At 58.4% G+C, this 27,943-nt stretch overlaps 1 protein-coding gene across 2 annotated transcripts; it reads left to right on the top strand.

Moving 5' to 3' along the window:
- Positions 1 to 12,183: 12,183 nt before the first annotated feature.
- On the top strand, positions 12,184 to 27,850 carry TOLLIP (toll interacting protein). 2 transcript variants are annotated; one of them, XM_086383291.1, is made up of 4 exons: positions 12,184 to 12,303; positions 20,231 to 20,380; positions 22,073 to 22,255; positions 22,927 to 23,079. In XM_086383291.1, the coding sequence occupies exons 1-3, from the start codon at positions 12,271 to 12,273 to the stop codon at positions 22,253 to 22,255; spliced, it is 366 nt and encodes a 121-aa protein (XP_086239417.1). In that variant the 5' UTR covers positions 12,184 to 12,270; the 3' UTR covers positions 22,927 to 23,079. The 2 variants fall into 2 exon arrangements, with proteins under 2 accessions (XP_086239417.1, XP_086239416.1); XM_086383290.1 differs by lacking the exons at positions 12,184 to 12,303; positions 20,231 to 20,380 and adding exons at positions 23,591 to 23,748; positions 25,834 to 27,850 and having other exon boundaries at positions 22,114 to 22,255.
- Positions 27,851 to 27,943: the final 93 nt, after the last annotated feature.

The following is a 27,943-nucleotide window of genomic DNA, read 5'->3' as shown; positions in this document are numbered from 1 at the left end:
ACAATGCTTCTCATGTAATTTAGTATATCAGTTAAGCCTTCTTAGTTAAACATCTTTTTTATTAGAAGAGAGAACAAATCTTTGAGATATTTTGGGAGCCCTAAGAAACGTCTTGGGGTTTCCCTGGTGGCTCAGAGAGTAAAGAATCTATCTGTAGTGTGGGAGACCCTGGGTTCGATCCTTGGGTTGGGTAGATCCAGGTTGGGTATGGCAGCCCACTCCAGTATTCTTGCCTGGAGAATCCCATAGACAGACGAGCCTGGCAGCTACAGTCCATGGGGTCGCAGAGAGTTGAACACGACTAGGCAATGGCACCCCACTCCAGTACTCTTGCCTGGAAAATCCCATGGACGGAGGAGCCTGGTGGGCTCCAGTCCATGTGGTTGCTAAGAGTCGGGAACAACTAAGCGACTTCACTTTGACTTTTCACTTTCATGCATTGGAGAAGGAAATGGCAACCTGCTCCCGTGTTCTTGCCTGGAGAATCCCAGGGACGGTGGAGCCTGATGGGCTGCCGTCTATGGGGTCGCACAGAGTCGGACATGACTGAAGCGACTTAGCAGCAAGCAACTAACACATCCACTCCAGTGTTCTTGCCTAGAGAATACCCTGGACAGAGGAGTGAGGTGGACTACAGTCCTTGGGATCACCAAGAGTCAGACAGGACTGAGCGACTTTCATGAAACATCTCATAACTCAAAGTTAGTTCTAAATCAAAAAACATCATTTAGAATTTGAGTTTGCAAAAAAAAAAAAAAAACAAACCCAGAAGTATTTTTTTTTTAAATAACACTTGGTCAAATAGGATCATAGGTCACTGTGAAGCAATGCTTAGTTATTCATTTAACCAAAGTAACAAAGACTTCATAGCCAAATAAGAAAAAGGTTATACATGTTGTAAAAATCCTTAGTTACACAATATAAAATCTTTGTTTTTGTAAACATAGTACATTAGAAAGAAGGTAAAGAAAAACTTTACATTATAAAGTTTATAAAGAAAAATTATAAAATTATAAAGAAAATCCCTGTTGACAATTTCTCATTAAGATCAGCCCAATAATCTGCTGCATGTACTGAAGCCTGCACGCCCGAGACACCGCTCAGCCACGAGAGAGGCCCCCACGAAGAGAAACCCACACACCTTAGCGAGGGGCAGCCGCTACTCAGCGCAGCCAGAGAGAAGCCCTGGGGAGAGAGGACCCAGTGCGGCCAGAAGAAATAAACAGACAGTTTAGAAAGCTTCCATTAAAAAAAAAAGGATCAGACCAATAATCTAGGGAAACTTTTCCTTTCAACAGAGAAAGTTTGTTTTTATGATATTAAAGATGACTGACTTAGAAGTGTTGAATTCATTCTGATCTTAGCCAGTCCTGACCACACATAAAGTTCCTTTCTAAAGATTCCTTTTTGGTTTTGTTTTGCTTACAAACCTTCTACAACTTCCTGGGCCCGTACTGTTTGTCCCTTGTTTTATTTCCCATTTAGAGATATTTTCCTTATTAATCTCAGTAGTTTTAATTATATATATTAATTAGAATTTTAACCCTTAAAAACTTTTGTTTCTAGTAAGGAGTAAGAAATTATGGGCTGTCTTTTGCGTTAGCATTCTGTAGACTGCCGGACTGAACACTTTTATAATTTCTAGGAACATGCACTTTCTCACAGATAATTACGCAGGGTAGTATCACATTTATTTACTAATAGTAGTCCTGAATATTTTCAGTTTCTCTGTAAAAGGAAGTCTACATACAGTAATTGTACTTCTCCCGTAATTGGGCTTCCCTGGCGGCTCAGCTGGTAAAGAACCCGCCTGCAATGCAGGAGACCTGGGTTTGATCCTTGGGCTGGGAAGATCCCCTGGAGGAGGGAAAGGCTGCCCACTCCAGGATTCTGGCCTGCAGGATTCCAGGGACGGTCCACGGGGCCGCAAAGAGTCGGGCGCGACTGAGCGACTTCACTTTCATTTTCATATGCAGTCGTTAAAGTTTCAGCATCTTATTCCCATCTTATATGAGATGGGAATGATCTAGATACTTAATAAACTTCCATCATTTAACAAAACTCCGAAGTTTCCAGTTACCAAAAAGTTTGGAGAAGCTATTTTTAAGTATCATAAAACATAATTATTCTTAAATAATTCACCTAACAACTCTTATTTACATTAAATTCACTTATGAAAATATCATCATGTCAACTATTTTTTGACAAATTTTATAACAAAGATAACATGAATTTTTTGATTTTAGTAAACTTAGGTACAATAAAAGTAATCATACTTACTGTTGATGACTCTGAAGAAATGTCTGTATTAATTAAACCAACAAACTCGTTTTAATATCAGATATTAATTTAATGTTGAAAATTCCCAGGTCACATGAACTTGAGATTCATACGGGTTTGTTCTTATTCTATTTCTGAAAACCTATATAAGCACTTAGTTTTCTTTAAGCCAGTTACATAGAGCTCTCTTACAAGTTAATTTTGGCAGTACCGTCCAGAGGTAGAAACATGCCGTATCGATGAGTACACTGATAGGGAAACACGCAGTCACCCAGACAGATGGAGACAGAGGCCTCAGTTTCCATTTCCACACTTGCCTCATGAACCACGCGCACTACAAAACTCACTAGGCTGTAAGTAACAGTTGGGATAAGTTAAGCCTGGCACTCAGAGAGCTAAAGTCTTTTTTTTTTTTTTTAATATCCTGCATTCCTAATCCTTGACTTTTTTTTTTATTTTAAAAATATTATTTATTTGGCTGTGCTGGGCCCTGGTCTCGGCGTGTGGGGTCTAGTTCTCTGACCAGGGATCCAGCCTGGAACCGTGCATTGGAAGAGCAGAGTCTTAGCCACTGGTTCACCAGGGAAGCCCCAGCTAAGCCTTTTATTATTTGTAGACAAGAGTTTTCAGATTTGTATCTGCCCTGGACAAAATGCTGGCCACTAGGGAACAGTCACACAGTTAGAGGGTCGTCTCTCCCATGCCCCCAGACAGTCCAGGTCAATCACCGGTGGCCAGTGATCTGATCGATCAGGTCACGAAGCCTCCGGAACAGGGTAAGGACTGGCGCTGGCAGCTGTGCCCCTGGAGCCGCCAGGAGCACCCCCTTCTCCACACCCTGCCCCGAGTGTCCTCCACCCGAATGACTCCTTTTGTGATAAACTGGTCATCTAGTGAGTAAGACGTTTCTCTGAGTTCTGAGCGCCACTCTGGGAAATTAATCAAACCCAAAGAGGAAGGAAGTCTTAGGAACTGCAACCTACACCCAGTCGGTCAGAGGCACAGGAAACAACCTGGACCTGTGACTGGCATCTTAAGGTGCAGGCAGGGACAGTCCTGGGGTCTGAGCCTGTTACCTGTGGGGCTGACGCTGTCCAGGAAGACAGTGCTGGAACCAGATCAAATGTGTGGGACGCCCAGCTGGTGTCAGAGAACCACTGCGGGGCGTGGGAAAAAACCACACAAGCGAATACCCAAGAGTAATGAAACGCATCCACGTAAAGCTCGCAGCGGTCACAGCGATGTCACAGCAGCAACAAGCGGAAACAGCCCAAAGGCCCAGCCGGTGACGGATCCACAGCAAGACGCTGTATCCACACAATGGACTGCGGTTTGGCCAAAAGGAGGAACGAAGCAGAGATGGAAGCACGGTCTCAGAGAGGAGCCTGCACGCCGGTGCTCACAGAAGCTTCGTTCACCACAGCCACGAGTGGAGACCAGCCAGGTATCCGCCACTAGACGGACAGACAGCAAACGGTGCTCTGTATGTAATACTGCGCTGTGCTTAGTCACGTCAGTTGCGTCTGACTCTTTGCGACCCCATGGACTTCAGCCCATCAGGCTCCTCTGTCCACAGGATTCTCTAGACAAAATACTGGAGCGGGTTGCCATGCCCTCCTCCAGGGGCTCTTCCTGACCCAGCGGTCAAACCCTCATCTCCTGCATCTCTGGCATTGCAGGCGGATTCTTTACTGCTGAGTCACTGAGGAAAGTGACTCATCCTATGTACTATTATTAATCCTTAATGTAACATTATTCATCCTTAAAAAGGAAGGACATTCTGACACAGGCTATCGTGTGGAGGAACCTTGAGGACATGATGCTCAGTGAAGACAAAGACAAAAGATCACAAACCACATGGTTCCGTTTATGTGAAATATCCAGAATAGACAAATGCACGAGAGGGGCTGGTGGCGGGGGTGGGGGTGATAACTGCCGAGGGTGCAAGGCTTCTCTGGGGGGAGGGGTGTGCTCTGAAATTGATAGTGGCGGGGACTTCCCTGGCGGTGCAGTGATTGAGACTCCACACCTGCAGTGCAGGAGGCACGGGGGCCATCCCTGATCCGGGGACCAAGGTCCCACATGCTGCACAGCCAAAAGGAAATCAATAGCTCTCAAGCACCTCATGCCGGCTCTGAGGCTCTTTAAAAACAAAAGATTTAAAAAAAATAAAATTGATCGTGGTGATGGATGCACCGCTTTGCGGTTACACTGAAAGCCACTGAATAGGTGAATTACATCTCACCAAAGCTGGGGGAGGGAAGGGAAGCAGGGGTCAGAGGGCCTGGGGGGCTGGGGTGGCCCAGTGCAGGTAAGGTGGGCGGAGGCAGGGCACGTGGTGGGGGGCGGGCTGGGGTCCTGAAGAAGGATTGCTACCTGCCTGCCAGAATCTCTCCTTCCCTCTTCCTTTAATTCACTGACCAGGAAAGACCTTCCCCAGGAGCTCTGTTCTCTGGATAAAGACAGTGGTGATACCTACATACTTATCTCTATATTTTAGTGCAAAAACATTTTATAAACTTTAAAATACAACCTATTTTTATTTTCCTTAAAAATGAAATTCCCTTGTAATGATATGTTCCTAACATAACTCAATGATGTGTAATATTTGTGTATATTGAATTAAAATTCTCGTCATGCTCAAAAAAAAAAAAAAAAACCAGAGAGTGTGTGGTGAGCCAATGAACGAGTAGCTTCCAGCCTGGATAGGATAAGTGTCTGGTGGCTTCTTTTTCCTCCCCAGCCTGGCAGGACTGACCTGGGGGTGAGCCGCCACCCCCCCCACACACACTGCTCCACCCTGCGGGGCCCGCACCCTGGGTTGGCAGGGCCACGGGAAGACCCCCAAGTCTGCAGAGACACACAGGCTCCCTGGGTTTGGCGGCGGTTACAGCAGAAAATCTGGATTGTGCGCATCTTAAAGGTCATGTTTGTAATTTCTTACCCTGGCCTGAATTTAGGTGACTAATGCCTGAGGCATGCCCTCGCGGAGGCTACAAGCAGGTGTGTGCAAGTGGCTTCTTTTGTGAAACCTCAGCCTGCAGATGCTGCGAGCTGGGTGGCTAGGCCCCCTGGGCATCCATTCAGGACACGGCCCTCCAGGCGCAGCCAGGGGCCCGAGGGCTTCCCGAGGACAGCTGCCCTGTGTCCTGTTCCTGACATGGCCGGGCTCACTCCTTTTCCGTATAGAAGACGCAGGTGCTGGCACACAGTAGGGACACAGAGACGAGCCTCGGACCACGAGGGAGGTGAGGGACCCTCTCTGTGCGTCTGGACCCTGGGGAGGTCCCAACATTGGGAGCAGGATGAGACCCTGAAGAGCGGGGTCGTCCTCCCCACAGACCCCGCCCCAGGCAGCCTCGGCTGGGCTGCCAGACAGAGTTTGCGTTGAATTCCACAGGGCCGGAGTGAGGGGGCGAAGTGGGTGATTAAATGGTAAATTCCACTAGAGGACTGTAAATAGAGACAATATAGGAGCCCCTCCAAGTTAATGATCAGTCAAGAAAACAGGTTTGCTTAGCCACAAAACCGTGCGACAGAACCGCCCCCCGCCGCCCTGAAACAAGGAAACAGTGGCGGCATGACACTCACAGCTTGCTTAGCGAGCTCGCCAAGTTAACGATCCTGAGGACATACTCTTGGCACACACACACACACAAAACAGTCATTGTGGGTCTAGCTGGACCATATGTTGTTGTTGTCGTTCAGTCGCTAAGACACGCTGGACTCTTTGCGACCCCATAGACTGCACCACACCACGCCTCCCTGTCCTTCACCATCTCCCAGAGCTTGCTCAAACTCATGTCCATCGAGTTGGTGATGCCATCCAACCATCTCATCCTCTGTCCTCCCCTTCTCCTCCCGCCTTCAGTCTTTCCCAGCATCAGGGTCTTTTCCAATGAGTTGGCTCTTCCCACCAGGTGGCCAAAGTATTGGAGCTTCAGCTTCAGCATCAGTCCCTCCAGTGGCTATTCAGGGTTGATTTCCTTCAGGACTGACTGGTTTCTTAAGTAGGTGTTCTTTTATTTTCCCCAGGTGATGCTGCCAGTGATGCGGAGCCCAGGTCAGAACCTACCTGTCTCCTCCTTTTAGTGAAATGGCAGCCCTGGTGACCAGGGCCAACACCCACTGTAGATCTTTGTATGTCTCGGTCAGAGAATACACTTTGCATGATCTGAGTCATTTCAGACTGTTTTCTGGCCCAGAATGTGGTCTATCTTCGAAACTGTTCAGTGTGAAAGTGAAAGTGTTAGTCACTCAGTCATGTCCAGCTCTCTGCGACCCCATGGACTGTAGTCCGCCAGGTTCCTCTGTCCATGGGATTCTCCAGGCAAGAGTACTGGAGTGGGCTGCCATGCCCTCATCCAGGGGATCCTCCTGCCCCAGGGGTGGAACCCTGCAGGGGCCGCCAGGGAAGCCCTGTTCAGTGCACACTTATTGATAAAGATTTGTGTTCCGCTGTTCTTGAATGGAGTTTTCTAGAGATGTCAGTCAGATCCAGCTGTCTGGAGCATCCAGCTGTCTGGATGTCGTCTCATCACTCATCCCTTTACCGGGCTTCCCTCTGTCCCACTGGATGTGGAGCAGAGAGTGTTGAAATCCCCTTAGGCGGTTGTGGGTTTGTCTCTGTCCCCACAGGTCTCTCTGGATTTGCTTCAAGCATTCTGAAGCTCTACAACTAGGTACATAAACGTCCAGGATTTCTATGTCCTCTTGATAAGTGCATCCCTTTACCTGCTGAAAACAACCCAGATTGTCCCTGGCGATCTCAAGGCAGAACCTTTCGCGTACTCTGCTCAGTGTTCCGTAGGTTATGTGACTTCTTACTCTGACTTGTGGCAACAGGAACCGTGCCTGGCCCTGCGCGGTGAACGGTACGATTTCTGTAGTTCTTTCAGGCAATGCTCTTTTCCTCCTTGGCAGTTCATCCCGTGCCTGCTCTGGTCTGAACTCAGTTGAAGGCTCCGGGGGAGCCTCTGAAGACAGCAGTCCCTTCTCTGCAGGATCTCCGCTCTGCAAATGCCAGCCTGCCCCACTTCCTCGGACCCTGGCCAAGTCCCCTCAACCCAGGGAGACCCTGCCCTGCCCCCTGGTCACCCTCCTGGTGTGGCAGCCTGCGTTGTCTCTCCGGGCAGTGAGCAGAGCCATCCTAGGGTCCTCATCCCACACAGACCACTGACCTAGGTTGCCTGATGTCCTGTATCTTGAAAACTGCTGCTTAATTATTTTGTGTGGATTTTAAACATTCATACGAGCTGTTCTACAGACATCTACCTTATCGTTTATCCCTGTTGTGCTGCACCCAGAGCGTGCATGCATCAGATTCCCCCAATGACAGGCAATTAGGCTGCCAGCTCCGCTGCACAAACAACTACACAGCAAAGAGCCTTGAGTGTGTCCCTTGTGGGTTAGCGTGAGAAGGTTCCAGAACACAAGCTCAGGTGAGCACTCCTGGGCGTGACTAGTTTGTGAAGCCCCAGAGTGCCTCTGCCAGGCTGACTCCTACCTGAGGCCCCGGCTCAGTTTTCAGCAGCCCTTGGTCTCCCTCCCCACTAAAGGCTACTCTTCTGATGGATATAAGGTGGCATCTCATTACTGGTTTATTTCTCTTACTCGCTGCGAGTCTGAGAGCCCTTTCCCATACCTGTCAAGCCTTTGGGCTTCCCCTCTTTGAATTCACAACATCTGTCTGTTTATCATCTTGTTGTTGTCCAGTCACTCAGTCGTGTCCAGCTCTTTGCAACCCCATGGACTACAGAGTCCCAGGCTTCTCTGTCCTTCACTATCTCCCAGAGTTTGCTCACACTCACATTCACTGAGTCAGGGATGTCATCCAACCATCTCGTCCTCTGTCACCTTTCTCCTCCTGCCCTCAATCGTTCTCAGCATCAGGGTCTTTTCGAATGAATCAGCTCTTTGCATCAGGTGGCCAAAGTACTGGAGCTTGGGCATCATCATCAGTCCTTCTAATGACTATTCAAGGTTGATTTCCTTTAGGATGGACTGGTTGGATCTCCTTGCAAGTCCAAGGGACTCTCAAGAGTCTTCTCTGGCACCAGAGTTTGCAGGCATCATTTCTTTGGTGCCAATGGCAACCCACTCCAGTACTCTTGCCTGGAAAATCCCATGGGCGGAGGAGCCTGGTAGGCTGCAGTCCATGGGGTCGCTAAGAGTCGGACACGACTGAGCGACTGCACTTTGACTTTTCACTTTCACGCATTGGAGAAGGAAATGGCAACCCACTCTAGTATTCTTGCCTAGAGAATTGAGAATTGCAGGGATGGGGCAGCCTGGTAGCCTGCCATCTATGGGGTCGCACAGAGTCGGACACGACTGAAGCGACTTAGCAGCAGCCTTCTTCATGGTCCAACTCTCACATTCATGACTACTGGAAAAATCATAGCTCTGACTATAGGGACCTTTGTTGGCAAAGTGATGTCTCTTGCTTCTTAATACGCTGTCTAGGTTTCTCATCTAGTCTCTTTGCCATTTATGGGAGGTGTTTCTATATTGTGGATATTAATTATTTGTTGGTGTTAGACAACGGTAAACATTTTCATCCTTCACTTGCCTGTTATCCTTTGTCAGGCAGATAATAAATGCATGTGCCCCATGGGACTGTATTGTAGACTCAATAGATAAAAGATGCTGAGCACTTAGATCAATACCTGGCGCCTATGAAGCATGCAAAGGTGCCATTTACCTTCAGTCTTACTCAAGAATCCACCCAAAGGTGTACGAAGCACCATGTGGGCTCTTGGTGCATCGGGACGCCCCATGAATACTGGGCCTGTGGGTGCCACTATGAGGTGAAACCTGGACACAGAAGCCACGGAGGGCTTGCCTGCCGTGACAAGTGGATGGACTGGGCACAGCGGGGACTCCACAGGCTGATGTCATCACTCGGGTGACAGACAGCGTCTCGGCCCTGGACGTTAAGTGCTGGGTTTCTGAGCAAATGTAGGCAGTTAGGCGGAACAGCTGGTGTTTAGAATTCCCTTCACAGTCAACACTTTCTACAGAAATACACTTGGCAGGACCCTGCCCTCCAGCTCTGCCCCCTCTTCACTTCTCCTGCCAGAGACGTCTTCTCTGCCCAGCTCTACAGCCCGCAACTTCACTCTGTAAAGCTCCATGATGACAACTTACTATTAATAGTACCCTGCTTTGGTTCTCATGCCCACTCTAGGGTTGAAACCCCCTTTTCTGGCCCACCTCTCATTTTTTCTGCCCATTAGCTCCCTCTGCCTTTCTCAGGCATATGAGGTCAGTGCCCTGGTGGCCAGGTGGTGCTGGTCTGATGCACACCTCCTCTCCGTGTTTGTCTTACCGAGTGTCCCTCCTTTCATCCTGTGCATTCTCTCCCGATACCCAAATCCTGTTCAAACCTTCCCACGTCTATCAGAGGCAAAGTGGCAGCCTTTTCTGATTTTATCCTTTACAAACATAGCATAGATACTTGAATTCACCCAATATTCACTGCATCAATTTCATCAGAAATTGCTTTTTTGTTCAGCATAAGGTAGGGGTCGAATGTCAAGTTTTTTCCCCAAGTACAGCCAACTGTTTTAGTACACGTACTACAAGATACTGCTCAGCAGGACCAACACCCTCATAAATCAAGTTTTTGTATTTTATCCCATTGGTGAACTTGTCTATCCCCATATCTATGTCATAGGCTCAATTACTATAGTTTTAGAATATATTTGACATCTCCTGGAACAGTCTCCTCCTGTCTCCGGCTTCTCTTCCTTCTCCTAGAATGTTTTGGCTAACATCCAGCCTTTGTTCTTCTATACAGATTCTAGAATCAGCTTGCTAAATAGTCTTTAAAAAAGAAACAAAACCCTTTACGGATTTTAATGACAATTTCTTTCATAGGGCAATTTGGGGGACGATTGACATATTTCTGACATTAAGCCTTTCTATCCATGGATATGGTATATAGCTTCCCAACTTACTCCGGTCTTAATGTGCTTTAATAAAATTTTATTATTTTTCCTTAACACTCATAAAAGTTGTAGTTTCGTCTCATCCATTCTGTTGTTGCTCTTTTCAATGATGTTTTACAAAACTGTGTCCCCTGATTATTGACAATATTTATTTTTAATTGAAGGGTAATTGCAATATTGTGTTGGTATACCTATTTTCCCTCCTTGAGCCTCCCTCCCACCTCCCACCCCTCTAGGTGATCACATATCCCCAGTTGGAGTTCCTCAATTTGAGTCATACATCAAATTCCCACTGGCTGTCTATTTTGCATATGTTAGTGTACAGTTTTCCAAGCTACTCTCTCCATTCCTCCCACTTCCTCCTTCCCACCCACCATTTAGGATATTTAGACACATGTGTAGATTAGTCTCCTCCGAGATCCTCTCCACCTTTCTCTAACGCTCTTTGTGTCTTTGTCTACAGAATGGATCTCCTGGTTAGCTTGATGGCAGACACTGCACAGATCAGAGATGCGAGGGCAGAGGTCAGGGGTTCACGTCCCCAGGCCCCTCCCACAGCCCTGTGGTTGGCAGTGACTTCAGCGTCGGCTGAGGAAGCCTCTTTCCCTGACCTCTGCTCCCTCCCTCTCTTCCAGGCCAGGAGTAGTGGTAGCTCCATGAGACTAAAAGTCCCTCACGCTTTGCTTTTTCACTTCGCTCTGCCCTTTCTTGGTAAACAGGACATTTGCTGAAGTCTCTCCAGTGTTCTTCCTGAGAACACTGACTGTTTCTTGCTGGGACCCTGACTGATACGATAATTGCCAGCAGAAGTGACCACACAAAACAGGCTCTAAATGGGACGCTGGCCTTGGTGCACGTCTGTTTGATGGGTGTGTGGATAAAATCCTTGCCCAGGGAAATCGAGTACCAGGAGCCTGTGTCATCCAGGGACATCCCAATTCCTAAAATTATCACCAGCGGTGGCATGGGACGCTGTGCGAGTGGGTATCTAGTCGCTTGGGCAAATGCGGGATTGCAAAGACCGTGCAGTGGGCTGGCTACTTCTGAAGGTTCGGGAAGCTACACACCAGGGAAAGGACGGTTCAAGCCTCGGGTGTGACAGTGCCCTCAAGGCAAGCCACCGGGAACCTCTGCAACTCGACAAGCTGGGATTCGTACTGGTTTGGAGACCAGTAAGACCACACACCCTGGGGACACACAGGGGGACCCCATGTAGGACTGGGGCTTTTGTAGGTGATTCGGGGTAAGGTGTAAGGACGCGGGGTCTCGCTGTGGATTGGGTGCCATCTGGAAGCTTCTTAATACTTCCCATCTGGAAGGAGAGGCGACTGGCGGGCGGCTGAGGCTGTGACGCGAGGGGGGAAGCGGCGTTCCAGCTCGGGTGGGAGAGGGTGGCCACTGGCGGGGGCAGTCCACGCGACTGACTGGAGTGGCCAGCGGCTGTCTCCTGCTGCTGCCTGGAAACCGCCTGTGTCGACAGCAGAACACCAGGCCCGGGGAAGCCGCCTCGGATGGAAAAGCGCAAAGCTGCGTGGAGACTCCAGAGACTGCCCGTCCAGCAGCGTCGGGCAGACCGTGCCGAGGGGCCGGCGGGCAGCAGGGGCATCGCGCGGCCTCACTGCCGGAACACTCGGAAGGCCGCGGCCGAACCGGGTCACGCCGGCCACTCGCTGGGCGCAGCCGGGCCACGAGAACGCCGCATGAGCGGCGGCTCCTATCACAAACCGCACGGGCCAGCCGCGCCCAACTGCCAGCCGCGCCCAACTGCCCGCCGCGCCCCAGCGCGCATGCGCACACTGCCGGCTCGGGAGCCATTTCGCGGGGCCGCGGCGCAGGGGGTGCAACTGCGCAGGCGCCCAGCGGGAGCGCGCGCGCCTGCGCGAGAAGCCGGAAGCGGCGGGGCGCACTGCGCCTGCGTCGGGGCCGGGCGGGGGCGGGGCCGCCGTCAGCTGACTGAGGCGGCTGCGGCCTCGCGGGACCGCCGTCTGGTCGCGTCTCTGTCAGCTGTCGGTGGGCTAGGCGCGGGGCCGGCCGGACCATGGCGACCACCGTCAGCACGCAGCGCGGGCCGGTAGGCTCCGGCGGGGGCGAGCTCCGCGGCCTTCGGGCACAGGGAGGGCCCGACGCCGGGCTCCGTGCGAGCGGAAGGGAGTCCCCGGGAGGGAGAGGCCGCGCACTGTGCGGGTCCCGGGGAGGAGGAGGCCTCACGCTCGCTGGGTCCCCGAGGCGGGGGGTGGTCGGCGCCCGGTGGTTCCCCGGGAGGAGGAGGGTCGGCGCCCGGGTGGGGGAAGGTCGGCACCCGCTGGGTCCCCGGGAGGAGGAGGTCGGCGCCCGTTGCGTCCCCAGGATGGGGGAGGGTCGGCGCCCGTTGGTTTCCCGGGAAGAGGAGGTCCCGTCCCCACCGGCGAGCCCCCGGGATGGGGGCGGGTCGGCACCCGCTGGTCCCCGGGGCGGGGGAGCGTCGGCGCCCGTTGCGTCCTCGGGAGGAGGCGGCCCCGCCCCCACCGGCGGGCCCCCCAGGTGGGGGAGGGTCGGCCACCGCTGGGTCCCCGGAAAGAGGCGGCACCCTGTGCCTCGAGTGTTCCTCCGTAGAGGAGCACCGGACAGCGCTTGAATGAAGGAGGGTCCAGGCCCCGCTGTGTCCGTCGGTCTCTTCGGTAACGCATGAGGGGTCCTGAGCTGGGAGTCCTCTTCCGCCCCCGGCCCTGGAGCCCTGTCTCCTGCGCCGCTACTGTGTCCGGGTTCAAGAGCAAGGCTCGGGCTCCTGGGGAGTCGCCTCCAGCCCCCATTCAGACTGGGTTGGGGTGCCTGACCATGAGCAGTGACGTTTGTTTATTTAAATCACAGTCAGAGTCTTGAGTTGGGACAAGGTTGTGGTTGATGCTTTGATGTGGGTTCAGCAGGGAAGTCCCCGCAGCCCTGGGCTCTTCACCCTCCCGTCAGGGTGGACAGATCTTGTCTGTGTCTCTCCCAGCCGAGACGAATCTATCTACACGACATCTTTCTGAGTTTGAGGAAAGCAGGTCTTGTTGGAAGCCTTTTGGGCACAGGTGCTCTTTCTGAGCGTTTGAATGGGACGTAACAGGACTTCGTGACAGACATGGGTGTGGAAAGGTCCCGGAGTCCGTCGGGTGGATTCTGGCCCCTGACTCCACGTCTCCATCTTCACTGCACACGGGGGCTTGGAGCAGGCTGAGCGTCGGCGCTTCCTCCATTCTACATGGCGGCTCCTCAGAGAAGCTCGGGGCGCAGATGATCCGCTCCCCTGGGGCAGGGCTGGTGTCCGTTCTGTCCCGGCTCAGACCTGCTGGGAGCTCAGGGCCTTCATCAGGCAGGATCCACAGGCAGACATACGCAGGCCTGCTGGGACCCAGGGGAGGGGAGCGCGTGGTGAAGGCGGGCCTCCTCTCGTCCAGAGGGATGTTGGCCCTGCGCTGACGTAGGGCTGTGACGGGGCCCAGGCGGCAGGGGGTGTCCGGATATGAGGCCTGTGCTGTTGAGGTCCCAGTGACCCAGACGACCTGCACGTTCTCTTGTCAGGGTCGTGGGCCCCACACGTGGACTGGCAGGTGTTGGAGGGGTGCTCCTCAGGAGCCGAGTTTATGCCGTGAGGTTTGGTCTGGGCCAGAGCAGCTGGGGGCTCCGGCCCTTGGGCGCGCTGGCCTCGGTGCAGGGGCTCTCGTGTCTTGTGCAGCATGGCTCACTGATGCCGCCACCAGGCTCACAGAGGAGCCAGGCCTGGGCCTGGAGGTCTGACCTGGAATCGTGGTGAGCAGTGGCCTCCCTGGGCCAGGGCGTGGGGTGAGTAGGGTTGTGGAGGAAGCACGTCTGACCGAGACTTGAGGGAGGGGGAGCGTGGAAAGCAGAGCCTGAGGGCGGGGAGAGCCGCTGCTTCGAGGCTGGGGGTCCTGGGCGGGGTGCCTGTGCTGGGGGCGGGGGGGTCACTAGTGTGCTTCCTGTTTTTTCTGGAGCTTTTGCCTGGTACCTTCCCTCTGGTTCACGTGTCCCCGCCAGTCTACCCCCCGTGGGTGAGCTGCACTTGTAGAGGCTTCCTTTGCTGTCGGCGTTGGGGGCCCTTCCTTGTGCGGTTACTAGAGTCTGGTGGAGACCTCCTCCCTTGCCAGGATATGTGGACTCGGCGTTGCCTGCCCCCCTCCTACTGTCCATACAGACTGTATTTAAGGACAAGTAGACCACACTCATCTATACCAACAGGCCCCCCAAAACCAAGCAATAAAACTCAAACACAACTCTCTGCCACCCCTGGTGAGTCACAGGTTCAGCAACAGTGATCACTTCGTGCAAGGCTGACGAGGACCCGGCCATCACAGGCCAAGTGGCGTCACCCGACAGCTTGCCCTCAGGCCTCACGAGGCAAATGACAGAAAGGGGCTGTACTGACCAGCCCGCATCTCCAAAAGCTGGACAAGTGGCCCTCATTGCTCCCGTCGGCCTAGAGTCTGTCCTGTGCGTGCCTGGCGCAGTGGGGCCCACGGACGGCGCGGCGTGTGGCAGAGCTGCGAGACCAGCCGGGGCCTGCAGCAGGGGCTTCCTGTGCCGGGTCCCGGCCGGGTGGCACGCCCAAGGGCCAGCCCTCTGCTGGGGATCCCAGCCCGGCCCACACAGGACAGGCAGCGTTCAGCCTCAGCCCAGGGTCACTGACCAGGGGACCCGGGCCAACTCTGAAGCCTGATGTCTCCTCCTGTGCCTGGGGAAGGACGGATGGGCAGGGCCCCCAGGCACGAGAAGGCAGAAGTGGCCCGCCCACTTGGAGATTCTCTCTGTCCCCGAGTAGGGCGCCCGAGGGGCTGGGGACTGACTGAAACTCCAGAAGACGTGGCATTTGTGTCTTGAGAATAGTTTTCCCTGAGTGGCCACTGAGGGTTGCCCGCCCTGTGCTGTCTGCCCACTTTCAGCGGTGCTGGCATTTCCCTTCTGACTACCTTCTCCACCCTGTGCTTCTGTCTGGTCCACAGAGGGTGAAGAAGCACGACTGGGCACCCACGGGAGTGACTGTGTGGGGGTCGGAGGAGGTTTGTGGCACGTGTTGCTGCAGACCCTGTGCCATGCTGTGTGCCCGCAGACTCTAGGCCTACGGGAGCAATGAGGGCCACTTGTCCAGCTTTTGGAGATGCGGGCTGGTCAGCACAGCCCCTTTCTGTCATTTGCCTCGTGAGGCCTGAGGGCAAGCTGTCGGGTGACGCCACTTGGCCTGTGATGGCCGGGTCCTCGTCAGCCTTGCACGAAGTGATCACTGTTGCTGAACCTGTGACTCACCAGGGGTGGCAGAGAGTTGTGTTTGAGTTTTATTGCTTGGTTTTGGGGGGCCTGTTGGTATAGATGAGTGTGGTCTACTTGTCCTTAATTACAGTCTGTATGGAAGGCAAGACGCAGGCTCAGGTCTTGCTCTGTCTTTGCAATATTCAAAGGAAGGAGCGGTTCATCTCTTCGGGCTGGTGCGTGGCTTTGTCTCTCTCTTGGTTGGAGTCTGGCCCGAGCTCCCTTCTTGCTCAAGTGGCCCGCTCTCGCCAGGTGAGTCCGTCCCTCTGGCCCAAGTCCTGGGCGAGGGGTGGCTTCTCCGCCCAGCTGGCCCGTGTCCTGATTCCCCAGGCTCCGTGAGCTCTGCTCTGGATTCTCTGTGGCTGAGCTAGGAGCGCTTCCGGGCTGAGAAGGCCCCGTCTTCCTGTGAGTCAGACCTTGTTGCGTGTGGTGGCCCTGCTGGCCTGTGCAGGCCTTTCTTGTTTGGTTTGTTGCGATGAGGGACGCCAGCTTGCTTTCAGGGAGCGTCTGCCTGGTGGATTTCCGTTCTCGGACTCACTCTTTTGAGTGCGAGTGTCGGGTGGGTCTGCCGTCAGCAGCACGCGCTCGACCATCAGGTCTTCACCCTTTGACGGGAACGTGTTACTGTTACGTGCACGGTTACACACGCGCTGTACTTCCCAGTACTTCCTTTTGTGCTTTTATTTGCCTGCTTTTCTTCTCTTTCTCTCCTGCTTTCTGTTGGAGTCATTGACCCAGGTACGTTCCATTTTCGTTCTCTGCTGGTTTGGAAACACGTCATCCTTCTCTCTTGTTGCAGTCCTCCTGGGGACATCACCGTGTGGCCCAGGGGGCTCTCAGGTCCGTCCCTGTAACGGCCCTCCTGGGCAGCAGGCGGCCTCGGTGACCTCTGCTTTCCTCCCAGAAGTGGTGTTATTTTGATGAGCTAGTGTTTGTTCAGATGGATTGTTCGTCCTGCTTTCTCTGATTCCTGAAAAGTCTGTGTGATATCTGGGACTCTGAGCTCACGGTCCCCTCCTCTCCGGATGTGAAGGTTGCCCGTGTGGCCTCTGCAGCAGACCCCCTCTGCTCAGGCGCCCGCGTCTCCGCGTCCTTCGCCCCGCCCCGCCGATGCTGCTGCCCCGGCCAGCACGGGAGGGGCCGCTGCCTGTCACAGTGGAAAGGCCCCGGGGCAGAACCTGCCTGCATTCTGTGGGGCGCAGGAGTGAGCAGGTGGGGAGCGGGACTCAGGTGGTGACTTGTCTGGGGTTTGTTCTGGGGCCTCTGAAAACGGCTGCAGCTGTGGACACAGGTGTGATGCCCCTCCCTGCTGGGGGTCTTCATCTTCATGGGGATTTCCTTCATTCCCTGGAACCCTCGCTGAAGTTCCCGTTGCCTCAGGCGGCAGCCCCAGCCCCTTTGCAGCTCCCACCAGAAACTCGCGCACACCCACAGGTTCTCTTGTGGCTCTGCCTTCTGAGCAGACCCAGAGTCGGTTCCTTCTCAGCCTGGGCACCTGCCCAGCTGGTCCCCGCTGTCACCCCTGGGGCCAGGCCCCAGGCAGAGCCCGCTGTGCATGCAGCCCCTCGCCCACCCCCACCCCGGCCCCTCCTCGTCTCCGAGTCAGAGCCCGGCGCTCCTGGAGCCCGTCCGCCTGCCATGCTCCTGCCCTCCCTGGCTTGCCCGGCTCTGGCCACCTCCCCGCCGTCCCTGGAGCAGCCCCCCGGGCTCCTGGCCAGGCCTGTGCCCCACTTCTCCCCAGACCCTGCTTGCCGCCCCTTCCTGCCTTCAGGTCCCTGCGGAGGCGGCGTCTTCTCCCAAGGCCGCCTCAGCCGGCCACGCCGTCTCCCCTCAGGCAGCAGTGGGACCTTGTGCGGTTGCCTGTCTTCTGCTGTGACCCGAGCCCCGCGGGCGCTGCGATTGCCCAGCGTCTGGCTGTGAAGACGCGCACGTGCGGTGAAGCTAAGGCCTTGCCGTGCCGCGCCCGTCCGCCCTGCCCTGCTGCCCCACAGCCTGCCGGTGGGGCCGGTATAGTGCAGTGTGGACGGGGCGCTCCCGGTCAGTTGACTGTAGTGTGGACGGGGTTGTTGCGTCTGAGTCAGTTGCGCCAGGCCCTGAGCAGCATGAGAGGCGCAGGTGCTCCTGGCCGGGCCCCCAGGGGCCGCTCACTGTCTGTCCGCGGCGTGGTCTGGTGCGCATGTGGCTGGTGGTGCCCTCTCTGCTCTTGCCCTCTGGCATCCTTGTGCCCACTTAACGCCTCCTCTTGGCCCCCGTCCGGGGCTCACGTGGACTGTCCGCAGGGCTGGGACAGCCAGACGCTTGGGCTTCAGTGGCCTGTCCGAGTCTGGGCCATTTAGGAAGTTGGGGCGGCCTGCAGGATAGGAACGGGAGGAGAGCTGGTCTCCGGGAAGGACGGGGCTGTTTGCAGTGACACCTGGCAGAGGACAGGGCTGGGGGCTCCATGGAGTCCTTCGGGAGCCGCCCCCTCCTCGGCCGGGTTCGGAGGCGCTGGTGGTACCCGCCTTCCCTCTGGTGGCTTCCAGATTTTTCCTTCTCGTTCCTTGAGGCAGGAGGAGGATGGGGTGGGCAGGGAGGGTGACGGCGCAGAGACCCACCCCATGGCTGCAGTGGCCCGCGTGGTGATGGTGGGAGTCGCGGGCCTCAGCGGGCACGTCCTGTGACCTCCCGGGGGTGGGGTGTGTGTGGCTTGCTCCTCCCAACAGGCCACTGAGGTTGCTGTCCGGCTGGTGGGGCTGTTGTCAACCACCCCCGGGCAGGGAGCCCCCAGGGCCTGCTCTGGCCCACTGCTGACTCAGGCCTCCGCCCCCCGCGGCGCCTGCAGGCGGTCAGCTGCCTGGACCAGGAGTCTCTGGGTTCTGTGCTGCTGCACCAGCTCTTGGCTGTGACGACCCCCCGCCCTCCACCCAGGCCTGAGCCTGGCCCACTGTCCAGTGGCTCCCATGTGACCTGTGCTGACCCAGAGCCAGCATGAGGATGGTGAAGTGGGGGCACAGCCCCGGGAGTCGACTCACGGCAGGGGACACGGACTGTGCAGGAGCGGAGCGGCCGTTCCTGACCGTCCCCGCAGGGTCCTCAGGGCTGGCAGGCGGCCGCTCCGAAGGACAGCGGGCGGGGGTGGGTTGTGCTCGACCCCGGGGCGTGGTCACCAGGAGTCAGGGTTAAAGCGCCAGGCAGGCCGGGGCGGGGCTGTGGGCATGTGGCAGCAAGCAGCCCGAGGGCTCTGGGCGGGTGCATTGTGGGCACACGGGCTCTGGTCTTGGCACTGGGGACTGGTGTGTCCTGGGTGCCTCAGCCCTTCCCGAGGGGTGCGGCCACAGGGTGTCATGAGCAGCCTGCCTCCCGAGGCCCGTGCTGGGACCTGCTCTGCTGCGCCACCACCCAGGAGACGCGCCCCACAGCGCCTTGGGGAGCGAAGGAAGGTGCTGAGCCTTTCCTGGCAACGCGGGCTCCAGGGTGCCTGGGCCCCGCCCTGCGCTGGGCCTCGAGGCAGCGGAGCTGGGGGACGTGGAGTGGATCCCGGTGTCCCCAGGGAACAGGCCACGGGGGACAGTGGCGAGGGTGCCCGTCGGAAAGGCCTCTCTGCCCCTCCATGGTTCCCGGCTGTCCCGGCGTTGGCATCAGACTCCCGGGGGCCCTCTCTCCATTGTACCGGTGCTGGTTCTGGGGCGAGAGCCAGCACGCTGCGCGAGCAGCAGCAGGGCAGCAGGCTGAGGGTGCAGGGGTGGGGGCAGCCCAGAGCTGGCAGGAGCGCTCTCCCAGGGGCGCCGTGAGCGGGGCAGGCGGCTGCCGTCTGGATGCCCACCGCAAGCCGTCTGGTGCGTCTGGTGGTCCCTGGCGGTCACTGTCCGTAAACGTGATTGCCAGAGCTCACCGTGACATGCAGGGTCTTCTCTCCCGTGTTCCTTGAAGCCGCCGTGTCCTTCAGGGCCCTGCACAGGGGTCTGTGGGCCCTGCGCTCTGGGCACCAAGGGGGGCTGTGGCCTTGGTTCCCCCCAGTAGCCAGGCCTCTGTCGTGGGTCCTGGGCTCTGGCTGCACTGTGCCCCCCGGTCCTGCACCGCCCCCACCCGGCAGAGCGCAGAGGCGGGTGGTCCAGGTCCCCAGGCACACAGGGCCGCCTGCCCTGGGGGCCATCTCTCCATACTCAGCGCCCCTGCGGAGCCCAGCTGGCCCGAGCTGGGTCTCCTGTGGTCTCCTTGGAGTCGTCACCGTCTTGCCGTCAGACCGCACACGCTCCACTAGCGGGCGTGTGCCCAGGAGCCGGCGCTCTCCCGTCACTTTCCCTGTCCAGGGCCGGGTCCCGGGGCTTCTGCTGGTCAGTCTGTTGGCTTCTTGGCCTCCAGGGTGCTTCTGTGTGTGAGCTGTTCTCCTGAGGCATCCGCACAGAGGCTGTTCCGAGTCTGCGGGCATCCGGGCCTCAGGCTTCACCCAGTGAACAGCTCGTGGTGGGGAGGCCGTGCTTGCCGTGGTCCTGGTCTGCGGCGGGGACCACCAGCATGTGGACACGCGCGTCTGAGGCCTGAGAGTGGCTCGCAGCCCCGGCAAGGGTGCGAGACCTGCTTTTAGGCAGGGACGTGCTCGGGCCTCCACGGAGCCCCTTGTGCTGGGCGCCCTGCCCCCGGGAGCACAGGCCCTGCAGGCTGGAGCCCCAGACCCGCGTGGTGCAGGCAGGGGGCCGGCCTGGGGCGGGTGTCCCCGCACTGACGCCGCGGTCCTGCAGGTATACATCGGGGAGCTGCCCCAGGACTTCCTGCGCATAACGCCCACGCAGCAACAGCAGCAGATCCAGCTGGACGCACAGGCCGCGCAGCAGCTGCAGTACGGAGGGGCGCTGGGCACCGTGGGCCGCCTCAGCGTCACCGTGGTGCAGGTGGGTGCAACCCCCAGAGCCCACAGGGCCGAGCGCAGGCGCTGGGGCTGGGGCAGCAGTGGGCGGCCCCGGGCTACTGTGGAGAGCATAGCTCGCACTGGAGTCCCCACCCCTGGGGTCGGGGCAAGGGTGGGGTTTGGGGGGCAGTGAGCAGCGTGGAGCAAGTAAGTGGGAAGCAGGTAGTTCGTCTTGAGCTGGGTCCAGGGCTCCCTTGGGCTCTATGTCAGGAAGATCGTGGGCAAGGCTGGAAGGCCCCGCATTTGGCCTCCTGGGGGTATCCAGCCCAGTTCGAGAGCCCTCAATTGGGGGTGGGAGGAGGGTGTGTGACCCCACGGCCTGTTGCCGGCACCGGGGGTGGTGGGCAGTGACCAGAATGGGGAGACTGCAGGAGGAGCAGGCGGGGAGGAGAGCCACGCTTCAATGTTGGAGACATTCAGTCAAGGGTGCTTAAAAGGAGGTGCCTGAGGCTGAGAGACGAGGACTTGAGGGGGGAGGTCCCGCGGCGACATGAGGCGCGTGTCCAGAGGTGGGCCAGCCGGTCCTCCGTGGAGGGGCGGCTCTGGGGCACGATCGTGGGCAGGTGCGCCAGAGCTCGGGGTGTTGGCCCGAGAGGGGTGCAAGGAGGCTCCCAATGGGCAGGGCTTCCTCCAAGCCTTCAGAGGGAAGAGATGGTGTCACACGGGCAGCAGGCTCTAGGGGTTTTTTAAAAAAATCAGCCTGTTGAATATGATTTCCGTGTCAGGATGCACTGGTTTGAATTTGTTTCTGTGACCTCTTGACACGTGTGTCCACTCCTGTGATAAGAGCATTTCTCCAGCACCGTGGAAAGTTCCCTTCTCTCTGCCTGTCGTGGGCTTGCCCTCAGGCCCCAGGACGCTTCCTGGAGTCTGTCCATTGCTCGGCAGGAAGCAGGGTGCCAGCCCTGGTCACCGTGAGGCTTGGGCTCCAGGGGATCAGGCCCCTCAGAGCGGATTCCCAGCCCCCCCGGGCACTGGGCAGGATCAGTCACCTCTAAGAGTCCTGCCCGGTCAGAGAGCCAGCACGGTCGCTGTCTGAGAACGCAGAGAAGGCCTTGGCCAGGCCTCGCCTCTCAGGAGGGTCCCGACCCCTGCTTCTCCGGGGCTCAGACTGTGTCCCAGGACGGCCTGCCCTTTCCACCCTCCTCCCCGGGAGTGGTGGTGGGGCCCAGCCCTGCTCAGCAGCGGGTGTGTCCTGAGACGCTGGGCCCAGCCCAGATTGCCTCCTTGTTCCTGGGCCCCAGAGCACGGTTGTCCTCAGAACGGGCTCTGGGACCCCATGGACAGCAGAGTCTGAGGCCGCTCGAGGCCATTACCTAAAACAGTGCAGGTTTGCACGTGACCTGCACAGATCCCATGTACTCAGAGCCATCCCTGGGTTACTTGTGACACCTAACACGCCGAACATGCCACAGGAGCACAGTTGTCATACAGAACAAGGCTGTAAACGCAGTTGCTGGTGTGGCAGATTCAGGTTTTGCTTTTGGAAGTTTCTGGAACGTTGTTTCCTGGTACAGTGCCTTTCACTTTGGACCTGTGGTTGTGGAGGGCCCACAGCACAGTGGTGGCCGTGTCCAGTGGGTCAGCACCCAGAGCAGCCCGGAAGCTGTGGATGGTGGGGAGGCCCCCCAGGCGGACGGCTGCCGCCCCGCCTCACGCGGCGGCTTTGTTTCAGGCCAAGCTGGCCAAGAACTACGGCATGACCCGCATGGACCCCTACTGCCGCCTGCGCCTGGGCTACGCCGTGTACGAGACGCCCACGGCCCACAACGGCGCCAAGAACCCGCGCTGGAACAAGGTCATCCAGTGCACCGTGCCCCCGGGCGTGGACTCCTTCTACCTGGAGATCTTCGACTAGGTGGGCATGCGGGCCACTGCGGTTCAGGCTCCTGGCTGCTCCAGAAGGTCGGGCATGTGTGCATGCGGGGTGCTGTGCTGTGACAGGCGCTCTGTGCCCCCAGAATCTCTGGAACCTACACTCAGACACGTCACCACCGTGTTCAGAGTGTGGGCATCGCCTGACCAGGCAGGCCAGGCACTGCTGTCCACACATGGCTCAGGGCTGACGCGGTCAGGCCCTTGGCAGGGTGGGCACTGGCCTCTTTGTGGGTGAATGGCAGGAGCCTCCTGAGTGTCCCCGGGGTGTCGGGCGCCCCAGGCCCTTCTCAGCCTGGCCCTCCACGTGCCCCAGCCCTCCTGAAGCCGGCTCAGGGTGGGGTGGGCGGCAGGGCTGGGAGAGGCTGCAGCCCTCGGGGCTCGGCCCCCTCCCTTGTGTTTCCTCCCGCCCCGCAGCCTCACCTCTGGGGCCTGGGGTGGAGGGGGAGGGGAAGGCGTGGTTCAGGGGAGCGCGTGTCTGCGGGGGTTTGGCCCCGCGGGTTGGTGCAGGCGATGGTGGTGGCTCCCTGGAGCCCCCTCCCTCCGTGTGGACCCGCAGGAGGGGAGCGAGGCGGGTGCTCCGTGCTGGGCACACCCTGCGGGGGGAGGGCCCTGGGAGCTCTGGGGTCACGTGCCTTCTCCCGTCTCCCCCAGCGGGCCTTCTCCATGGACGACCGCATCGCCTGGACGCACGTAACGATCCCTGAGGCGCTGAAGCAGGGCAAGGTCGTGGACGAGTGGTACAGCCTGAGCGGGCGGCAGGGCGACGACAAGGAGGGCATGATCAACCTGGTGCTGTCCTACACGGTGAGGCCGCCGCCCCGCCCTGGTGCCCCCAGCGCGGGGTCAGGCAGGGGGCCCGGGCCGGCTGACCCCCAGCCTCGGGGCTGCCGCGCTGGTACCTGCTCACCCCTTCCTGGCACTGGACCAGGTTACTGCGGGTTCCCATGTCAGCACGTTGACTCCTGGGTACATCCTGCCTGTTGAGCAGATGCTTCCACATGGCTGGGACGCTGCTACTGTACTTAACTAACTGCAGCCAGAGAGAGGCCGTCCCGAGGCGTCAGGAGTCTGAGCCTGAAGTTCACACTTCGGTTTACGTTCTTGAGCAGCGTCCTCTGTTGATGTTCGGCTCAGGGGTCATCTCTTCTCAGTCGGGGTTCCGCAGGTCTGACGACAGACGCTCCACCCAAGTCGTCGTCCTCTGCCCGCAGAGGAGCCTGTGGGGAGTCGGTGTGAACGGGAGTCTGACGGTGCGGACAGGGCGCGTCCCTGCCTCGACCCGTGGGGCTCCAGGCCCGGTGCTGTCCCCTTGCAGGGTGCTCCTGTTGAGGCTGGGTGTGCGTGTTCTGCCGTGACCCTGGGCCATCTTTGGTGTGTTTCAGTCGCTGCCGGCTGCCATGATGATGCCGCCTCAGCCCGTGGTCCTGATGCCCACCGTGTACCAGCAGGGTGTGGGCTACGTGCCCATCACAGGTGCGTCTGCCCTCCCCGCAGCACGTCTGCTGGGATGGCATCAGAGCAGGAGGGAGGTGCATGGGGTGTCAGACTAGAGGCTGGGCCTGCTCTGCAAGTGGTGCCTGGAGAGCCTCCCTAACCGGTGGTCTGCTGCTGTGTGTGGGCTCCTGCACGTGTAGGGAATAGTTTTTTTTTCTCTGTCGGTGCAAAAGTGAGTTGAAACGTATGGAGACGGGGAAGCGTGATTTCTGAGTGTTCTGAGTCACCGTAGCGCGAGGCACGTCCTGTCGGGTGGGTGGACGGGCTGCGTGCCTGAGCCCTCCTGCGTGCGTTCCCCGTATGCAGCCGTTGACCTCACAGCGTTTACCTTTATGACCCGGTGGTTTGCGTCTTGCAGCAGAGTCAGGTTGGGTTTGGCTTTTCTCTTGGATTTCTGTGCCTTCACGTCAGCCTGTGGTCAGTTCCCACCCTGGCTCTGGTTGGAAGTGACTCAGCTCCTCTGCCTGTGAACGTCTGTAGGACGGGGTGGGATGCAAGCGTGGGAGGCTCAGCGCCCGGGAGATGGGCAAGGACGCGCGGATGCCGTGCACACGGTGGTGGCCACGTCCTGAGAAACCTCTGAGCTCTTGAGCAGAGCGCATGGGAGAGTGAGGGCTGGAGTTACAGCCCTGGACCCGGGCAGGGGCCTCAGGAGAGGCGGGGTGTCTGCTAAAGGGCGAGTGTCCCAGAGCCGGAAATGCAGGCCGTAGCGGGGTGGGGGCTGCAGACGGCGGGAGCTGGCGGGTGAAGCCGTCAACACCCCTGTCTCAGGTCCCCTTCCTGCTCCCCGCAGGTTCAGGGTGGCGAGCGGGCGCCTGCCCAGCTCCGGAACGCCTGGGCCCTTGGCCTCATGAGGCTCAAGGGCCCATGTGGGACCCGGCAACCTCTCGCCTCTCAGGATGGTCAGGACTAAGGGGCGGCGGGCGCAGGCAGCTGGGTGCTCAGCGGGGCCGGGCCAGGAGGAGGCTGGGGGCTGGGGGCTGGGGGGCGGTGGGAGGAAGGGGCCGGGCCCCGCTCCTGCCTCGGGTGCATGTCCGGCCCCGCAGGCGGCTGTGTCCATCACATGCTCGGTCCCACCCCTGCGGCCGGCACCCCTTCGCCTCAGCGCTTGTCGGCTCTTCTGCTGGTTTTGGTTTGGATGGTTTTGAGCCGCCTTTAAGCTGAGCTCAGACAGGAAAGGAAACCATGTGAGCTGTCGGGCCTGGTTGGGTGACTGTGCTTTTGAGTTTCTAAAGACAAATGATTTTAAATCCTTTTCTGCTCTTCAGAGTGGTGTTTGACCAGGTTCTGTTTCTGTTAGCCGTAGGGTCTCAGTAGCACCGTCTTTCCTTGTGCTGGTCTGTTTTCCTCACGAGATGGTCGGAGCTTTGACTTGGGGTCTGGTGGCTCCAGGTCTGAATCTTCAGCAGCTGAGATGCCTTGAGGTTCTCAGTGTCCACAAGGGAGTGAGGGGGTGAGGCTGGCGTGGCGAGCTGACACCGGAGCCCCACGTGTTGCCCATGTGGAGTGGGGGGTCTGCTGTCCCCAGGACGCTGGCCCTGGTGGGGTCTCCTTCCTTGTCAGGGTCTGACTGGGACTGGGTGCCCAACTGGGAAGGCCTGTCCTGGAGCGCTGGCAGAGAGGGCGGTGGGGGAGTCTCAGTGCTTGGGGTGGGGAGGGTGGCAGCTGGGGGTGGCCATGGTGGGAGGGGTTGACCCCCGTGGTGTAAATGGCCGAGGTCTGCTCACCCCCGTTTCTCCTGAGTGTCTGGCCTATCTGAGAGGTAATGTCGGGGGCCGAGATCTCTGGGGTTATGTTGGGGTGGGGAGACCTCTGGGGTCATGTTGAGAGGGGAGACCCTTGGGGTCATGTTGGAGTGGGGAGATCTCTGGGGTCATGTCGTGGTGGGGAGACCCCTGGGGTCATGTTGGGGTGGGGAGACCCCTGGAGTCGTGTTGGGTGGGGGAGACCCCTGGGGTCATGTCATGGGTTGGGGGAGATCTCTGGGGTCGTGTTGGGGAGACCTCAGGTGAGACCTGGCCCCACGGTGGAAGTGCTGCCCGCTGAGCCCGCCTCTGCTTGCAGGAATGCCCACTGTGTGCAGCCCCGGTGTGGTGCCCGTGGCGCTGCCCCCAGCTGTGAGCGCCCAGCCCCGCTGCAGCGAGGAGGACCTGAAGGCCATCCAGGACATGTTCCCCAACATGGACCGAGAGGTGATCCGCTCCGTGCTGGAGGCCCAGCGGGGCAGCAGGGACGCGGCCATCAACTCCCTGCTCCAGATGGGCGAGGAGTCCTAGACACGCCCGCCGTCTCGCCGCCTGCCCACCCACCCAGCTCCCCCGAGCACTGTCCCCAGCAGATCCCCGTGAACGCGCCCCACGCAGCCCCTTCCTCGGACGTCCGTGTCGCCACCCTCGCCCTCGTCTGGGATGCATGTGGTTTTGGTTCTTGCAGCCGTTCTCCACGTGGTCGGGTTGGGTGGGGTGGCTCTCTTCCCGCTTCCTGTCGGAGGGTAGAGGTGGCAGGTCCCGTGCACACGCCCACTTTCTGCCGGCCGTCCTCCCAGGAGGCTCTCCTGGGAGCAGCTCCCCCCGCAGGGCTTCGGTTCTGGGCCCCTTCTGGGTGGACAGGTGGTCTCTGGTGATGCCACCTGACTGGGTAGACACACTAACGTGAGGCACACAGGATCCACCGACAGCTGCTGTGGGTCTTGTTAGGACTTCAGGACGAGAAACTCCTCTCCTCCCCGCGGTGGTCTTCGTGGGCCTCTCGCTGGGGCCAGGCAGACCTCGTCTCGGGGCCCAGCCTGTGCGCGGAGTCCTGGGCCCAGCCTGGCATCTGCAGCCACGTCCTGAGCCTGCGGCCCCGTAGTCTTTCCTGCTGCCTCGCCCTCCATGCCATGTTGTCCCAAGGGGTCGCCGCCCCCAGACACGCTCTGACCACAGAGCTCAGTGAGGCGGGTGTTGGGGGCAGGCCCAGTCCTTGGCCTTGTCTGTCAGAGGGTCTCTAGGACTCTCAGCTCACCGCCGACCTCGTGTAGGAAGCTGGGCCCCAGGCTGGGTCAGCGTGGTGACCGCCGGCACCGGGAGGTCTTCTCGAGAGGCAAGAGGCGCCCCGCGGCGTGGGTGGCACCCTGCTGCCTCTGGCTGTGGACACTGAGGATGGGGCCAGGCTGGGTGGTGCCCCGTGGAAATGGGAACACAGTGCGCTCTGACGTGGTTGCTGCTGTTGGCGGTCAGCCGTGGTCGCCACTGTCTGGAGGCCTTACCCAGCCTCTGGACATGGAGACAGACCCCACCCGGTGACGTCGGGCGGTCACCTGAGGCGGCGAGGACTCAGAGCCCAGTCCTGTCCTCCACGTAGGCTTAATGGGATGCCGGCCAGAGGTCAAGCTGACCAGACTCCTCCCGTGGTGACCCGGGGGCGGGGAGGCCTGTGAGGGGGGTTCAGACCACCGGTGCCTTTGCCGCAGGCTCTCTGTAGATGCGTGAGACCGACTGGGCAGCCGCAGCCTGGCTGCAGCATTGTGACCACAGTCGGCGCAGCTCTGACAGGCCGACCCAGCCTGTACACCCCGCCCAGTGGTCCCCGGCCCAGGCGGCCCCACGCCGCCTCCCCACTGCCGCCTCCCCTTGCCTGGGCCTCCGAAGACAGGAGTCTTGGCTTCAGGGCAGCTGCAGGCCTGCCAGCTTGGGGTCCTTTGTCATGGACGCCTGCTGCTTCACTGGGTCAGAGGAGGGTGCATCTGTGGGGCCTCAAGACGTCCGATGGCCCTGCTGTCCCCGCGCTCTGCTCACGTCCATGCGCGTGTCCCGGATGCCCCTCGGGGGTCCTCAGCGCGGCGCCCGGGGCTGCCAGGCCCAGGACAGGGCGCCTTGCAGGTCGTCGTTGCTTGGTGTCGGAGAGGAGAGGCGTGTACAGCGGGCTCCCCACCCCATTCCCGTTTCAGGAGCCCTGCCGGTGTTTGCAGAAATGGTCCTTGGAGCTTTGAGTTTCAGATCATTCTGTTGGGGTCCAGGGTCCAGGTTCCTCTTCGATTGTAAGATATGTTTGTACCTTTCAGCCTTCTAACTTAATAAACGGTCTATGGAAAAACAGAGAATCCAGTCGTTCAGAGAGAGTTTACTGTTTTTGTTCCACTTTAATCTGGCTTGTAATAAGCCAGTTGATGAAACGGCTTACCAGCAGACTAGTG

Source organism: Bos grunniens, chromosome 29 (genome assembly GCF_055505025.1).
Source record: "Bos grunniens cultivar Pamir isolate PY7600 chromosome 29, Bosgru_T2T1.0, whole genome shotgun sequence".
Lineage (NCBI taxonomy): Eukaryota > Metazoa > Chordata > Mammalia > Artiodactyla > Bovidae > Bos > Bos grunniens.
The sequence above is the reverse complement of the archived record's forward strand: the minus strand, read 5'-3'. Positions and strand labels throughout refer to the sequence as shown.